Source organism: Sciurus vulgaris (assembly GCF_902686455.1).
Source record: "Sciurus vulgaris genome assembly, chromosome: 9".
NCBI classification, from domain to species: domain Eukaryota; kingdom Metazoa; phylum Chordata; class Mammalia; order Rodentia; family Sciuridae; genus Sciurus; species Sciurus vulgaris.
Window position 1 is genome coordinate 85,176,931 of NC_136469.1, and position 18,261 is coordinate 85,195,191.

General features: G+C 37.3%; 1 protein-coding gene across 1 annotated transcript in view; it reads left to right on the top strand.

The window, feature by feature from the left end:
- Positions 1-3,688: 3,688 nt before the first annotated feature.
- Positions 3,689-18,261, top strand: part of BTC (betacellulin) — a 50,243-nt gene continuing 35,670 nt past the window's right edge. Inside the window, exon 1 of the mRNA XM_079153096.1 lies at positions 3,689-4,023. Within this exon, the coding sequence (XP_079009222.1) occupies positions 3,960-4,023 (64 nt within the window). The 5' untranslated portion in view covers positions 3,689-3,959. The remainder of the gene's footprint in view (positions 4,024-18,261) is intronic.

Below are 18,261 nucleotides of genomic sequence, written 5' to 3' on the forward strand. Positions count from 1 at the left end.
GCTTTCTCAATATAGTTGCTTTCTCAATATAGTCTTACTATGTGCTATTTCTTTCCCTTCACCTCAGCTATTGGTAATTGAGGGTTAGTAAGGAAACCAGTTAATCTTGGTTTTTCTATGTACCCTGTAAATTTTAATAATATAACAACAGTAGTTCACTGAAGAATTTCTAATATGTCATATTTTTGCCTTGGAGATATCTATCCATATGAGTCATAAAGATTGGGCAATTCATTACTATAATTTTATAGATGAGGAAACTGAGGCTCATAGAAATGAGTAATTTGTGATTCAACCATTCATTGACACAGAACCAATGTGAACAGACTGAAAAGACTCCTGAACCAATTGTGTATAATATGCCACCTATGTTGTCCCACCCAGCAGAGTGTCTACACTGCTGGGAATCTAGGTCCAGGTAGGAGGGTATGAAGCTACTGTAGCAAGTGTATTAGGGAGGATGTTTGGGGCCTTGATATAGTCCAGCATGTAAATTATGTTGCTTAGGTTCTTTCTTCATTGGCATACAATTTAAGCATGTACAAAAGCCCAGGTTTATTTTTTAGATCAGAAGCTTATTTTTGAAGTTTGTATGAGTATGGTAAAAAATCATAATGGTTAACTGGAACCATCAGACATACTATCACAGAGAAAATGATGTTTGAGATTATATTAACCTGTATTAAGTTGCCATTTTAAAAAGATAGGAAGTCAAACAGATTAAAGTATACATGTAAAAAAGTATATTCCAAATATAACTGAAGAGGAAGGTACCATGAAGTGGGCAAGAGAGAGAAAGAGAGAGGAAAAAAGACAAAACAATAACCCCTCTGCTCCAGAAAATAAGATTTTTAAAGTAGATTCAAGTGAATATAGATGTTGAATACTGCTTTTTCACTGGTATTTCAATGCCTTCATTAGAATTTAAAAAAAAATTTAAAATTTTATTTGTTCTAATTAGTTGTACATGATAGTAGAAAGCATTTATACAATTTGGTCATACATAAATAGAGTATAATCTCATTTTTCTGATTATACATATTACAGGATCACATCTGTCATATAGTGATACGTGAGGTCATAATGTCTATTTCACTCTAGAATTTTTAAAGTTCTCCATATGTACTATACTTTTGATTTGTAACTATGTAATAATATGCTTTAAATGATATTTATCATTACTTTAACCTTATGTTTTTTAAAAGTCATCATTTTCATTCACTCACTCTTATTGAATTAAGTAATGTCAAGAAGTAGTAGGCAACCTTTGTATACTACTGAACTTTTGTCCTATAGTCATAATATGGAGAATATGTTGACCTAGAATGAATGTATTCCAAAAACTTCCTTTCTATTACCCTGTGTGTGTGTGTCTGTTTATGTGTTGTGCTCCACAAAAAATTATCAGCTTATTTTGTTCTATCCAGAAGAGGGGGAGGAATGTTCTTGCTGGAGGCTGCTCTGTGTGGGAAGAGAACAAGGCTGATGCTTAAGGGCGCTCTGATGGAATCTACTTGAACCTCATACCAGAATGGGTAGGGCTGGTTATACCTGCCTAATGCTGGCACAGGAAAGTCACCATTCCAGCAATTTCCAGCTTGGGGATACCATGGATACAAGTTCTGCCTGATGACTCTGGTGTAACTTTGATCTATTCTCCTTTTGGAAGTCCAGTTTATAATCTAAAACATTAAGACTTAGCTTTGCCACATGAATGTGGATCCAGAAAGGTCAAATCTGACCTTCAGCCTTTCCAAAGTTAATGGTTGGATTTGAGAATTACCTTCTCCTATAAGCAAGGGAAGACAGAAGATGGGGAAGGAAGAGGAGAAGGGGAAAGAGAAGAAGAAGAGGAGAAGAAGAGGAGGAAGAAGGAAAGAAAGAAAGAAAAGCAGAAAGGAAGAAAGGGAAGGGGGAGGGGGAGAAGAATAAGAAAGAGAAGGAGAGAAAAGGAAAAGAAATACAGGAAAGGAAAAGTCTTTTGACCTTGAAGAGTTTGGATCTATGGTACTAGGAAACTTTGAAGGATGTGTTTGGGAGTGCTTATTTTATTTCTGGCAGTAAATAAAACCCTCAGGGAAGGTTATTAATTTATCTGGCCTATTTAGTATATTAAATTACACTATTTCATACTCTAGTGGCTTGAAAAAGTTAATTTGCCATTTGAATGGTGTGAATGATGAATGTTTACATCAGGTACTGGCACTTTACAATATTCAACAAACATTTAGTACTTTTTGCTTAGGTGTGCTTTACTTTTTGGTTAGTATCTCTGGGAAAGAACTGAGGACTATAACACTCTGTAGGGGATAACAGGAGACTTTTTGACTAGGGTACCAATTTCAGAATGAGAGATGCCCTAACAAAGAGCCCTGATAGAGGTAGAGAGAATATCAGAAACAAATAGGAAGGGTGGGAGTGTTGAAAGGGAGAAAAATGATCCCCAAATACCTTGGTTTCCTATGTTTCTGTTCTTTTTATCTAGGGCACAGTGACCTTCTGGCCCCCATGTATTCCTCTTGTGTTTCTTCGAACCCCATGCCAGCCCTCTCTACCAGTGTTTTATGAGCTATCATGTGGGGCTAGAATGGAATTTGGAAAATTAAGAGCTGATTTTTATTCCTCTGATATCTTGGTTGCCTTGAGCAACCAAGATATCAGAATTGGTTTTCAAATGAAATGTCACTTATGGAGTAAAACTGTCTAATAATTTGCCTAATTTAAACAATGATTGGAGAGAAAGCAGCAGACACTTGATTTGCATTTCATACATAAAACAATGTTTATCAGATGTTTGGAGGCAATAGATATACAACTTCTGAACTGACAGGGCATGGTTATTCCTTTTGCAATAGGAACATAGAACATAGCACAGAAACACCTTTACCCTTTGGTTATTTTTGAAGGCAAACAATTTAATAATGAAGAAAATTGGATTCTCCTTTCTGTCTTTGAAAGCTGTATTCCAGAATTATTGAAAGCTGTGTTCCAGAATTATTTGGTGCACGACCACCAGATTCTACCTTTTCTTCTAACGAGGTGTGATAAAGTAGGGATAGGGCTTGACGAGCCAGAAGCAAAAATCATTCTACTCATTTTCATAGATCCAACCAAAAATTAAGAGAATAATAGAGTAAATAAATAAAATTTAAAAATGCAAAAAAATGAACAAATGAATGAAGGGATAAATAAAATACAAATGAAATTTCTAAAGTAGATTTTGATTAGCCAAAATGACAATAAATTATTGAAGACAATGCTTGCTGAAACCTAAGACACTAGCTTTAGGACTTTGATAGACAATCAGGACTCTTGAAATTGCTTGCATATGTAATGGAGAGGCTTGTTAATTGTCAAATGCCTGAGGTTTTACTCAGTGATCCTTGGCTCTGGTCTCCCCATGACACTAGCAACTGAAATGAGGGAAGTTAGAGTTCCATAACACGTTTGAGTCTCCATCAGAGGGTTTGAGGGCTGCGCACAGGCGGTCAGCGCCTTACACCCCTCCACGTGGTCTCTCACATCTCCCTACCTACATTGTTTACTCCTCCAGGGGAGGGAAATGAACAGTCAGGTGCGACCCAGCAGGGGGAGTGGGTGAGCTGGCCTGAGGGCCGCCGAGTGTCCTTGGGTGTGGGTATGGGTGTGGGGCAATTTGGGTGGGAGCATCGTGGACGCTACCACCACCAAGTTCTGCGCCTTTTTGGTGGGGTGTGTGCAGGAGTGAGGATAAATAGGAGGCTCCCTCCTCTCCCGACAGTCACAGAGCCGGCCGGCCTTCCTCCCTGGGTGTTTCCTTGCCCTGTAGCCAGGGTGCCAGCCAGAGGAGTAGTTTCGTTTCCTCCTGCCTCCAGGATTAGTTTCCAAGCACCCACTTGGGCGCCCGGGTCCTGGGAAGGGGGCGAAGAAGGAGGAGGGAGACTCGTCTAGGGGCTGCCCGGCCCCGCAGAGCGGGGTTGATGGACCGGGCCGCCCCGGGCAGCGGCGCCAGCTCCCTGCCACTGCTCCTGGCCCTTACCCTGGGTAAGTGGCCACGCCGGGCACTGGAGTCCAGGAGGAAAGACCGGGGCTGGAGTTGCGGGGAGGGCGAACCCTGAATCGCGCAGGCATCTGGGCACGAGGGCGCTCTCGGGCTGGCAGTCACGGGTTAGAGAACTTTAATGACTGGGTTGAGGATTCGGCAATTGGGCACTTAGGGTTGCACCTGTTGGAGGCTGTCCCTAGGCGTGGAGGGAGGCCCGAAGACGGAAGGGATCCCGCGGGCCGCGCTGCTGGTGGTGCTACGCTCAGGTCACCAACTGGAGCAATGCTTAGAACAGGGCCCTGCGGCGCCGGGGTGGGGGGTGCCCTAGGGACTCCGGGGACGCAGTGCCCGCGAGTGCGGAGCGGTGGGAGGAAGTCTCACTAAAGAAGGAGAATGGGCGTCTGGACCCAGAAGGGTACCCGCAGGAGACCCAAGAAGGAAATTCAGTGACCTAGGATGCTGGCGGGTAACGTGGAGCAACGTGGTGGAGAACAATTTCTCTGTCTCTGTGCCTCCCCCAACCGTGTGTGTGTGTGTGTGTGTGTGTGTGTGTGTGTGTGTGTGTGTGTGTGTGTGTGTGTGTGTGTGTGTGTGTGTGTGTGTGTGGCCCTGTGAGAAAGAAAGGGGACGTGTGTGTGTGTGTGTGTGTGTGGCCCTGTGTGTGTGTGTGTGTGTGTGTGTGTGTGGCCCTGTGAGAAAGAAAGGGGACGTGTGTGTGTGTGTGTGTGTGTGTGTGGCCCTGTGAGAAAGAAAGGGGACGGCTCCTGGAGAAACTGGTCATGATCTAAGAATTAATTAATCTGCCTATTTTTGCCGGGGCAGCTGGAAGGAGCTAGGAAAGAAAAGACACCTTCTGGGACCTGACTCTCCTGTTGCTGATAGGGAAGAAAGGAAAGGGAAATGACATATTTTATTGAGGAAACTTTCGATGAAATACACAAACACTTCGCTTGTAATCTGCTATTTCCTATTTTAAGGCGAAATTGCCGGAGGGAAAACTTTTCTTCATTTGGAAAAAAAGTTGTTACTTTAAAGCCCACTGAATATAAATCACCTGGGTGAGGGAAGAGGACAGGTGGGAGGAACAGGTGCCTGGAACCCTCTGGAACCATCCCTGCTGCCTTAGAAGTCAGTGCCTAGAGGGAGAGCTGGAACTTCAAATGGCTGGAAGCAAGGCTGTCCTGGCCTCTAGAGTAGAAGAGGAGGACATCATTTAGGTGGAAAGAGTCTACCTCCCGGAAACGATTCCCTTGCATTGTGGTTATTTTGGGTGCAGAAGGGAAGAGACCCTAGTGATATTTTCTAGTCTTCGTGGAGTGTATGGACATCTGGGGTGGGGCATGGGGAGAAGTTCCCATATTCACCCCTGGAAAGGGACACCACATGTGAAAAAAAAAAAAAAAAAAGGTGGAATTTTTTCTTACGGAGGAGAAAGAGATGGAATCTAAGTGAAAGTTTTCATTTTGCATTGTCCTTGGAGTGAGAAGGGTGGCTAAAAGGGGGCCATGAACTTGGTTGGAGGTGGATCAGACATAGGTTCATGGTTTGAGAGAAGGGATGGAATTAATAAACCCTGCAGAGGGAGAAGTGTGTATTAATGTAGTGCAGAGTGATGTGGAGCATCAAGAAAAGTGATGCACCTGAGATTTAGGATATTGGCTAGTATCACTGGGATGTAGCTGGCACTGTCCTCCTCTGCCTTGTCTGCACAGTCCAACAGTCTAGGTACTCACTCAGTATCTGCTATAGTTAGTAAGATGCTAAAGTATGTAGGAATGGGGATGAGAAGAGTATTAGAGAGATTCCTAAGCCACAGTTCTTGCCCTAAAAAGAACACTGGGGAATGCAAGGCTGCCAATACAAAACATTTAGAGAAAAACTTATGAAATCAAAGAAGGGAGAGCTCTGTAGTGAGAGATGGAGTAGTGGGGAGAAACTGTTCAGCGACCTGATTAGGTAATGGGTAGGATTTCAAATGGCAGAGAAGGAAGTGGGAAATAGATAAGGGATAAAGCATTTAATAGAGGTTGGTAATGGGATTGAGAATGCTCTACTAGAAAAACAAGCAACAGCTTGTCAGACAGTAAAATTTATAAAATGAAGACAGATTATGAAGAATTGAAAAAAGCTTAAAATATTTGGACACAAATATGGAGTTAAATGCTCTCCATCAGAAGTCTTGGATGAAGGAGATATATGGTGTGAACAATGATTTAGGAGATGAATCTGGCAGTGGGTGCACTGTTGGAAGAGAGGAGAAAGACTGCAGTCAGAGGGTTTGATGGTTTTATAAGCATGATCCAGACACGAGCTAATTAGAGCCCAAATTAGGGTGCTGGGCCATCAGAAATGCCAGGGTAGAAATAACTGTTCAGTGTTGATGGACATTCTCCCCATTTTACTGTCACACGGTGCTTTGACCTTTTTCTCAAAACTTGTCAAAACAGTCAGACTTTTTACACTCAGAGTAACCTAACCGTACAATCACCTTGCTGAATAATTGACTTAGGAAATTGAATTCTGCCCGTAGATCCCCTAAGAACTCTCTTTTTTTGCAAAATGCCAAAAGATGTAATTTGTTGGCATCACTGTTTCCATTAAGTGTTCCTATTTATATCATATACACTTTACTTTTAAGTCCCATTCCTAATTTAAGACACATGTTATTTTATTTACTGTTTGAAAAGAATGTGAGAAATGTGTATTTGGGGTGGGGGCAATGGAAAGACCAGAGAGCGGGCGTTGAGCAAACATGAGACCTGGATCTTGCTCTGCTGTTCTGTGACTGAGATATCTGTAAGTCACAACTTTTCTGGCATTGTTTTCTTCATTTGTAAAATGAAGGGGTTTCATCAGATGATGATACACTTTCTTCTGTCATATGCTTTAAAAAAAATAAAATAACGTGACAAATTATAGATGACTTATATGTATTATAAGTGTAGATGCTCCTTGAATACACCTGGGACTTAGCAGATGGATCTAGGCAAGGGAGTTTTTATTCTAACACATGCAAATTATATACTATTCCCTTTGGGAAATTTAATGAACAGAAAAATAAGGTTGGAGATAGAAAAGAGTCATACCATAGGAAAACTGAATTAATATGGTACATATAAATTTAAATTAACATAGATATAGATTTCTATTTATATATAAAATTATGAATATACTTACATATGTGAATCTGTATATATTTTTATAGGTAATTAATATTCTTTATACATATTATTGGTTTTATTTTACTAAAGCTAAAGGCATTTTCATAGAAATCTCAAACAACTTAATTTTTCAAAAATAGAATTTCTGGAAAGCGCTTCTGTTTCTCAACTGTATGCTCTTATTTGTTAACAAATCCAGTTATTAATAGGACACTAATTCCATTGATTCAGAGGGTACTACTGAAGAAGAGATATTGAATACTATGTTTTTAGCTTTGTTATTGTATAGAAGAAATAATCCCATTAAGATTATTTTCATCCTAAGCATTATGGGTGATGGGAAGTAGTCTTAATTTGTGCTAGTTATGATTCTTTAAATGACGAAGATGCCAATCCATAACTTCTTCCTTGCCAAAAGAAGGGAACACCCTGTAGTGACTTCATTCTGAGCCATATTTGCATTTGCTGGCTTTTTAAAGACATGCCATGAAAATTGGAGTCTGGTTTCAGTAACTCTTACATTTTGCCAGTTTCAGTAAGGGCAGTTTCTGACTTCCCAGTGATCTGTGTTTTTAAAGTTAGTGTTAATGTTAGATAATTTGAATCTCAAATTATTACAAAACATCCTATCCAAACAATGATTGGGATTACCTTCCCAGGTCAGTTGATAAAACACTTTGAATTAAGAGGATACTTAAAGGATAGAACTAATTGTAATAATCTTATATTAAAGTCTATAGTAAACATTAAGTTAGCATAAGATGTGTCTGGTCTTATTATCATATCTTCATAGCAATGGGTTTCTCTTCATCTGAAAGGGCTTTAGAGGGTGGAAGTGCGATAATGTTTGTACTGCACCTTTTATCATTCATTCAACAGATATTTTTTATCTGTTATAAGCAAAGGCTCTCTCTCTTTGTCTTGAATACATTTGCATAAAAAGTCATCTTCCAATTTAGGGTATTTAGTCTTCAAAAAGAAATTGCTATGGTTTGACTTGCAATGTTCCCAAAAGGCTCATGTGCTTAAAAGCTTCATCCCCAATGCAGCAATTTCCAGAGGTAAATCTTTTAGGAAATGATGGGACAATGAGGGTTGTAATCTCATCAGTGGATTAATTTATTGATGAATTACTAATTTGAATGGATTATTCAAAGGTAGTCCCTAGTCAAAGGAAAAGGTCCCTGGGGGCTCGCCCTGGAAATATTTATCTTGTTCCTGGTCTCTTCCTCTCTGTCTCTGTTAATACTCCTGGCTGTCATGAGCTGAGCAGCTTTCCTCTTCCATGAACTTCCTCCAAGATGTTCTGCCTCACCTCGGGACCAAAGCAATGAAGCCAGAGGGTCATGGACTGAAATAATGAGCCAAAGTAAACTTTTCCTCCTTATGTTGTTTATGTCAGGTATTATGGTCACAGAGATTAAAAAAAACTAACACCTGGGAAAAAAGGCAAGAACCTTTTTTGTAATATTATAAGTTTTGACTTATACCTCTAAGATTTGCAAGTCAGACACTGGTCTGGAAAGTATTTAATACCACCATTCATTTACACAAGTTAAAATTATTCTAAAGTTACCCATTTAGGCAAGTGCTGAATCTTCAAATGGAGTAGTCCCCAACATCCTTTAAATGAGCAACTGTCCATGTTTCTTATGGAATGCACAACCAAGTTGTGGAGTGCTAAAGTTCTACAGTGATTAAACATCACACAGTGAGTTGATTTCCTCATTCTTTCATACTGTCCCCACAGCTAAACTCACCCTGTATGTAATAATAACAGTCATGCTTTTAGTGTTTGCAATATACCAGGTGTTGAGCCTTTAAGGCTTTCTCAGTCTGGGGTTCACGAGATTTTTAAACCATATACTTATTTTGAGTGAGTCTTAGTTGTCCCAAGGAGGATACATAGCTAATCTTAGTCTAGATGCACAGGAAAGAAGTTAAATCATCAGATACAATGAATGCTTTAGAACATTCAGAATTAATTCTCTCTCAGAGAGCTGGGTAGAGGAAGGTCAGATTTTCTCTAACACTCACTACATCTCTAGAAGGTAGATGCTATTACCAAAGACCCAACTTTACAGATGTGGAAACTAACACTCTGAGAAATTAAGTGATTTTCTAAAATATATCATAATGCTGGAACTCAAATTCTGTTCTATATGATTTTAAGCTTTGAATTCTCAGCCCTGCCCTCTGCTACCTTGAAGTTTAATGCACATATTAGTGCTTCTTAAGCTAAGATCCCAGTTTATACTAGACCTGCAAAGAATTCATAGGCTAGTTGGTCAGGAATAGTCTCAAGTCAAATTTAAGGGGAAAGCAATCTGATTAAAATAGGTGTTCTTTTTACAGATAAATATGCTAACATTCACAGGCAAATTTGTGTCTTAACAAAACAGGAATCTCAGTAGCTCAAATGAATCAGTAATTGTGAGCATATAAAGGAAGAGGAGAGACTGTTTTGGATGGTTGGGGAGAGATAGGGTATTTAATCTTAACTCAATCAATTAAGCCATTGCCTACTTTGATTATCAGCAAAGTTAAGTAACCATGAAATACTTTCCTTCATTCCTTACATTATTTTCCGGAAGATATAGGGTATATTATAGGCTAGTCATTATTTATAAAAGGGGATGTCAGGTATGACAACATTCATATTCGGTCTTGTTTCAAAGTGCTAAGTTAGCTATATAACAGAAAGAATTATTAACATAACATTTTCCTCTTTGCGAAAAAGGCATGCATTCGTTCATTTGTTTGGACATATTTACTTTGGAGAGATTTTATAAAGAGTATCTGGCAGATAGTAAAAGCACAAAACATGTTAGTTAAATGAATGAATGAATGAATTCAAGTGGCTGTTGGTGAATGTGCCCATCCATTTAAAAGGCAGCAAATAAAACATTTCTATTATGCATTGGCCAAACACTGGCCCATGGTTCAGAGATGTTGTAGAAAGCCATGTTTCTTCATCTCTTGTTACATGGACCTTCCTGCTGGCAGTGCTAGTGATCCATTCACAAAAGGACTTTTTTTTTTTTTTTGCAAGAAGTAAGATTATTTCTTCCATTTCTTACATTCCATATGCTACATACCTCTCACATGTTTGGTTCAAGGGCATACTTTGTTGGCAAAAATGCAGGCTTTTAAAATGAGTGTTTGGGGGTTGAGGATACAGCTCAGTGTTTAACATATGAAAGGTCCTGAGTTCAATCCGAGACCCAATAATTACTTCATTAAAATAAATAAATAAGACAAAATAAGTATTTAAGTGAAGAAGAGAAGGACAGTGGACTCAGGGTACTTTTCAATGGTTTGTTAAAAATGTTCTATGAATTCTGTGAGATGTCAGGTGATTTTCTCTCTTGCTTGATTAGGACTTTTTAGACACATGTTTTTCATTAGTGGTGAGTAATCAAGTTGTTATATTCATAGATTTATGTTTAGTATTAAATAGAAAAGAACTTTTGGTGGTTCCTGTAGAAGTTGAGTTAGATATGCTTTGGAGACCAACTTGATGTGTGATTTTTCAGTGTTGAATTTCTAACTTATTTTACGTTGTATATTAAGTTTTCATATCCATCAATTGTCTGGGTTTCCTCATGGTTAGATGTAAGCACATGCCATACAAATCCTTGTTCTCTACTCTTTGGAGTGAGCTGCATGGTCCAGGCCTCTCTAGACTAGGAAATGACCACTTGCCTTTGCCCTCTAGTGCAGAAAGCTCAATAGCAAGGCCAGGAAAATGCCATCAGAGCTGAATGAATCACTTTTAGGAGATCTGCACCTGTCTTGTTCGTGACCACCTTCCTATTGCAGTGTCACTTGGGTTCTGGCATCTCCTAGGAAGACTGACACAGGATGTTGCTCTTCACTTAGATATGTACTTGAACTTCACTATGAAATCCCAACATTACATTCTGGGGGACATTTAGAATTGAAAAAAAAATGTTTTAACCCTATTATCTCACTTGATCTGAATAACAAAAATAATAGCACAGCTGTTATGTACTGTGTGGGCTAGGCATTGTTCTAAGATCTTAATAGTCCATTTCATTCACATAATAATGATATTATGCAAGATGGATAAAGTTGTCCACAGGAACTAAATATCATTATTATTCCTATTCATATAGGAAGATATGAGGCAAGGGGGTTATGTAAATAGTACAAGGTTCTGGCTTGATGATTATTAACTCTAAGTGCGAGATGAGTGCCTGGATCATAATAGATAAACATTCATTGCTGAATATGGTAGATAGGGAGAGATTGGCCACTAAAATTCAGGGATATTACATTGTATTTAAGTGGAAAACCCAACACTGGAAACCAGTTCTCTGACTTATTTAAAAGCCATTTTAAGTACATCCTAGCTGTTGCCTACACCCTTTTCTTTCCTACTGCCCACTGTATATCTGGGGCTTCCCTGGCTCTGGTTCTCTCATATATTTGGACCCCTGGCTCTTCATTCCACCTAAGAAATACTCCCTGCTCATGACCCTGACCTGGGACACCCTGTTGATAATATTTACTTGGTATTGAGCAGACCAGGTATTTTACTTCATTCTGACCCGTCACTCTGGGTAGCCAACTCTGACTGTGTTCTTAGATAAACCTGAACTTGTGTGGCAACTACTGCGCCTTCCTGATCTGCTTCACCATCACAACACCTGGGGAATGCTCCTGTGGGCAGATGGAGCAGGGTGATATTAGTTTATATTCTTCTGGAATGTATATAATGCCTGTTACTGAGAATGGGTAAAAGGAGCCTATCCAGAGGCAGGGCAGCATGATAGTTAAGAGGTAGACTCTAAGCTAGACCATGGACATTTGTCAGTGCAGGGACTTGCCAGCTATGAAATCTTGGGTAAGTAACTTAAACCGTCTAGACCTCAGTTCCTCCACCTATGAAAGCCGACAATAATAAAACCAAGGCTATTATGTGGATTAAATGTATTACTGTATAAAGCATTTAAAATGTGCCTGGAACAGAGCAAGCTTCAGATAACCAAGGACTATTATAGTAGAAAACAAGAAAGTGCAGTAGAAATCATTAATTATGATAAATATTTTAAATTTTTTGATATTTTGATTATGGGCTTTTCCTCAATGTAATCTGAGTCTACTCATGGGTGGACAAAGTTTCTCTTACTTTATGTCTAGAATTTCTACTCCTACTAGTTATGAAATAGGAAATAGATAAAAATTCTCGAGTCTCATTTTAACTGGTTTTGTTAAAAAGGAACAGATATGAAAAATAAAACTACAAAATTAAAATGCATATCTATTTTCTAAAAATTAATATCTTTATAGATTCTTCATCACTTGAAAATTTTGATCCTAATTTTATGCAACAAAGAGTTTTATGCTACTTTCCTGACATGAATATTGAACACAAAAGTCAGATTATAGTGGCAGAGTAAAATGAAATATTTAAAAGGTGATTTTAATATTTGAGGTAATCCCATCAAAGTGGGGTTGTCTCATTTATTTTATAGAAATAATTACCTCAATTAAAAAGAAATGAAACCAATGTTTGGAAAGAATGGATGATGATGCAATGTAAAAATCAGAAAAATGTAAAATATATTATTTTAGATATTTTTTGGGACAAAATGATTTTTCAAATTTTTAAGAGCAAACTGCCATGTGTCAATATTAAATTGTTTCACAATATTGACTTGTAACATGGAGATAGTTACTTAACCTTTCTATGCCTCATTCTCTTACCTATAGAATAATAATAATGGTAAATGTCATCTAGAGACTTAGAATTGTCTTGAGGGTAAAATGAGATAATGCAGGAAAAGATTTCAGTACCACAATTGGCAATTAAATACTCAGCATAATATTAATATTTTTGAACTTGTGAATATTAAATTTTGAATATGCATATAATGTTTAAATTATTTCATAGGTAGGATCCAAAAAGAAGAAATAGAAATGCTGTATTCATTAAGCCAATTGGAGTATTAGAGTTTGTACTTTGATCAAAGAAAAATATTCACTGCCAGAGGCAAGCAAAGATAAAATAGCAGGAATCTGCTTCCCATGACCATATTTTCAGAATTGCTTTGAACCTTCTGTTAGAATAGCAGCTCCATCATGGCAGGGGTGTTGTCTGTTCTGTTTAGTTACATCTCAGTACCCAGAGCACTGCCCACATATAGCAGACACTCAATAACTATTAGTTGAATGAATAAATCTGAGTGGGAATAGTGCAGGAAGTCCTCCTAGACAAGTAGCTTCTCATAGTGTACCACAAAGAGCTTGATGTACTTTTTGCAGTTTACACACATACACACACACACAACATCCTAGCTTCAATAACCAAACAACTGAGAACTCATAACCTTCTCCCACATCTCTGTATTCCGTCGTTTATGTCTTCAGATTAGTTAATGATGACTTATTTTTGTTAGATAGTTCTTTACCAAGATGGCAGCTGAATGTGGGTTGCCCAGTAGACCAGATAGAATAAGATTTGTTCATGAAATTTAAGTGTTGACTACCAGCATCATGAAAACATTAACTCATCCAAAAATGTGACTTTCTTGATCATGGCGTAGTAGAGTTGGGCATAGTATTATTGTTATTTCTAAAACATGGAAAAAATCTAAATATTTTTATTCTCTAAGTTTTTAATTTTAAAGTGTACATAACACTATTTTGAAGTATGTCTAAAACAGTAAAGAAGTAATCAAAATAGTCTAATTATAAACCATTGTCTTTCTAAAAAAAGAATTGGTCTTACACTGGGTAAAAATATTCATCACAAAAGAAACATTGTAGAATGTTTCAATCCTTAGCAAAGTTTAAATTATATAGCACAAATTAAATATGATCTCATAGAAGGAAAATTTATTAAGGGCTGGGGTGATTGGGAAAATTCACTAATAAAGTAGTGACTTGAGTTAATTCTTCCATGTTAGTAGTGGAAGAAAACATGGGAGAAGGATTAGAAGGTGGAAAAATTAATAGTTATTATTCTGGTGTTGCAGAAAGTGAGGAAATCCAAAAGCCTAGAACAAAGAATCACCTTTTTGTGGTGCTAAGGGAAATACTGACAGATAAGGACAAGGTTCCCAAAATAAAGGCATTTGTAAGGATCCTAAATTCTTGATACAATTGGTGCCAACTCTAGGATATCCTTGGAATCAGAGTCAATGATTTGGTAATAAATTCATACTTTCCATGATGAATTAAGACTTTATCTTGAAATATTCTATGGTTTATTGCCTGAGAAATTTGTTCAAATATTGTGGAAATATCCAGACTACCTTTGACTTTATTCTCTGTAATGTAGAGAAAAGCTGACCCCATCTTTTGCCTAATGTCCAGATGCCTCATGGTCCTTTTTTCTAGTCCCTAACCATGCATTTTCAAGGCTTTCTAAGATCCAGAGCAGGATGTAGCTCTGGATCTATCTTAGAATAGAATAGAGCCTATAAAAGAGACAAACTCTTTTTGTCATTTTTAGTGACAAAAATAAAAATGATTAAAATTTGTAATGATTAAAACAGTAATAACCAATTAAGAGAACTGACTCATGGCCAAACAACATTTAGAGGAAACCAGAACAGAAGGCACTTATTTCTTACCCCCCACCCCAAACTCTACCATATTCTGTGCAAGCTCCATTCTATAACATTAGGTACACATTTTTGTCACTCGCTCATATCAGAGACCCTCCTTGGGAATGGAATATTAATAATAATGGGTAGTTATTTTGATATTTTCAAGTAAAATTGCTTTTGAGACAAATACCTTATAACTTTTGGAAATATGGAAGTTGACTTCAAGTGGAAGCCAAATGTGTTAATTTTCCCAAGGAATATAAAAAGTAGAGATTATCATGGCTCTTCCCAGATCTATGGTTTAATATGACCCTAGGACTATACATTTTAAAATGAAGAAGAAACAAATTTTCTTATGGAATAATTATACATACTTTATGTAGATACTCCTCCCTCTAGGAGATGGAGCTTAGTTTCTTGACCCATTTGATTATAGGTTGTAGTTAGAGTCCTGCTTTCAAAGTATGGAGGATGATGTCACAAATAACATAGTTTCTTTTTTTTTTAAAGTCTAAATAATATTCCTTTGTATGCATACATTTCTTTATTCATATGTGTGTTGATGGACATTTACCTTGTCTCTACCTTTGCTATTATAAATAAAAGCTGCAATGAACATAGGAGATCCTGATCTCAGCAGTACTTATACTGTACTTATAGGAAGACCCTCAAATAGTCAAACTCAGAGAAGCAGAGGACAGAATGGTGATTTTACAAGACTGAGGAGAAAGGAAAGTAATGAAATATTGGTGAAAGGATATAAAGATTCAGTTATGAAAGAGGAATAAATTTTAGAGATCTACTATATTGCCTATGCTTGATAATATTTCATTTTAGATTTAAAATTTTGCTTAGGAAGTAGATCTTATGTTAAATGTTCTTACACACACACACACACACATACACACACACACATAGACACAAACACACACACAAAATAATGAGAGGGGAAATATGGTAATGTTAGAGTGGAGAAATCTTTCAATCACTACTTTAATCAAGTGATCAAGGTTAACATCACCAATGATGTTGTGAAGATATCATGTATCCCCTCCCTTATATAATGAGAATATTTCATCATGGTATTCTTTCTAAAAATCCATAATCCCAGTCCAATTATTAGAAATACATCAAGCAAACTAAAAGGACAATCTATGAAATACCTGAATAGTAGTCATCAAATATCAACGAGGTCATGAAAATCAAGGAAAAACTAAGAAATTGTCAAAGACCAGAGAAGATTAAAGGCTTTGACACAGAAAAAGGAGATTAGTGGAAAAACTGGTGAAATTAGAATAAAGTCTTGAGTTTAGTAAATAGTAATGTACCCATGTTATTTTCTTAGTTTTGATAAATGTACCACAGTGATGTAAGTTGATAACATTAGAGGAAGTTGAAAATGAGTAGATAGGAATGCTATGTATTTGCATTTTTTATGAATATGAAATTACTCTGAGATAAAAAAATATTCATTTCCAAAAAAGACTCTAGGGGAAATTCTAATTACTAGCCAGTTTGAATAATCACCTGTTTAGAAAGTAGAGCTATAAATATAAATGAATTGGTCAGTTTATTATAATTTCTGGACCTGGCACAGTTCCTGGAACACAATAAATCCTCAGTAAATATTTATTCAAATATTAATTCCCTGGGCATTTTGTTTAACATTGTAAAAAAGAAGATCAATTACAAGCATTGAGGCAGAAGGTAGTATGAGTGTGGCCAGGGGCTGGGCAGAGTCGTCTATGGGGAGTGAATGTTTGATGTGTGTGGTTTTCACCTTCCAAATTGAAAATCATTCTGGAGACAGATGGTAGTGATGGTTGCACTACCGTGTGAATGTACTTAACAGCACTGAACTGTAGACTTTAAAATTGATAAGATAGTAAATTTTCTATTATGTTTATTTTTCCAAAACTTTAAAAATTGGGAGAAAGGAAGCCTGAAGTGAAGTATTGGTAGCACTTGTATTTATGGTGTGGGAGTCAGAAAGACCTGGCAGAGATGAGTGAAAGGGAACTCAGGAAACCAAGAGTGGGGCAGATTTTGGATGGAAAGTTTGGAAGGGTCAACCATATTGAATACTGCAGATGTGGAGGAGACTGAGGCTCAAGAAGACGTTGCTGGTGAGTGGGTTATGAAGAAATCACTGGTGCCCTTGAAAGATAAGGGACGAGAGACTGGTGATAACTGAAGAAACCAAACACACACACATGTAACAGAAAGGAAAGAGAGTTTAGGGTGGTGGGTGGAAAAGATAAATTTTAGTTAATGAGATCCAACTATATACATTTGAAAAGTTGTTTCAATAAATATTTCTCTGTATAATTCAGAGAGCACAACTTGTGTTAATCAACAAAAGTTCCAGGAAAACAGGCAGCTCTCACATTAATTTGGGAGGAAGTTTTTCCCAAATGAAAATTTGAAGGCAATAGGCTCAGCTGCCTTCCCATGAGATATAGTGAGCTTTCCATGCCTGGTCTTTATGCGGATTATGTAGAGGGAATTCCTAGGTGAGGCAGGAGGTAGACAAAATGACTTTTAATTTTGTTATGTCTTCAGGAATGTAGCATGATATTATTGCACTTCGAGATGTTTTGGAAGTTGGACAATAGAGTTTCAATAAAACTGTTGGTAGACTTCACTGAAAGAACAGAATAAGCAGGATCCTTGGAAATATAGAAGGCAAATAATGAAGAGATTTGAAAAAAAAAAGTGACTTGATTGTTTCTCCTACCAGTCCTCATCTTGGAATATAGTATAGATTGCATCCCCCAGTCTTGATTTTTACCTTGAAGACACTGCATACTTTATATTTTACCATCCATTTGGATAATACTTATCAACAGGATCTTATCATGAAGGAAAAATAATACAATTATAATTAATAAATTACGTTGACAAAAATTTCAGATATTTTAATATCAGAAGATAAATATTTCTAACATTGTCATCCAGTGGTAGAATACTTTTGTGAGAAAAATCTCTAGTCATTTTTTAGGTAAATGACAAACATTCTGTAATGGGGGATAAGAAGAGTGAGTAATTTTGATCTAAATGTGAGATGAGACCACATGCACAATAATAAACTTCACTTCCTGTTTGACTTTGCAGAAACCCAACAAAAGAGAGGTGCCTTGTTCTTTCTCATTGGTTTCTATCCAACAGTAGTCACCACTATTAAGTACTTATTGAGTGGTTTTCTAGCCTAGTCAGATTCTTAATTGGGAATCTGTCTTTCAGATGTGGTGAGCAGGCTTATGAAGCTTCAACTGGAAATATGTGCTGTGACTCTTTCTTAATGAGTCTTATTTTTGTAGGTCACACAAGAAAATCAATTGAATTATTTCACAGTCACACCATAGACATCAAGAAGGCCTTCTTAATTCTTCCTTGTATAATTCTTTGCTCCAGCTGGATATCTTTGCTTATTGTCTCTCAAGCATACCAAGATCATTTCAATGGCAATGCCTTTGGTCCAGTTCAGTTTCCTACT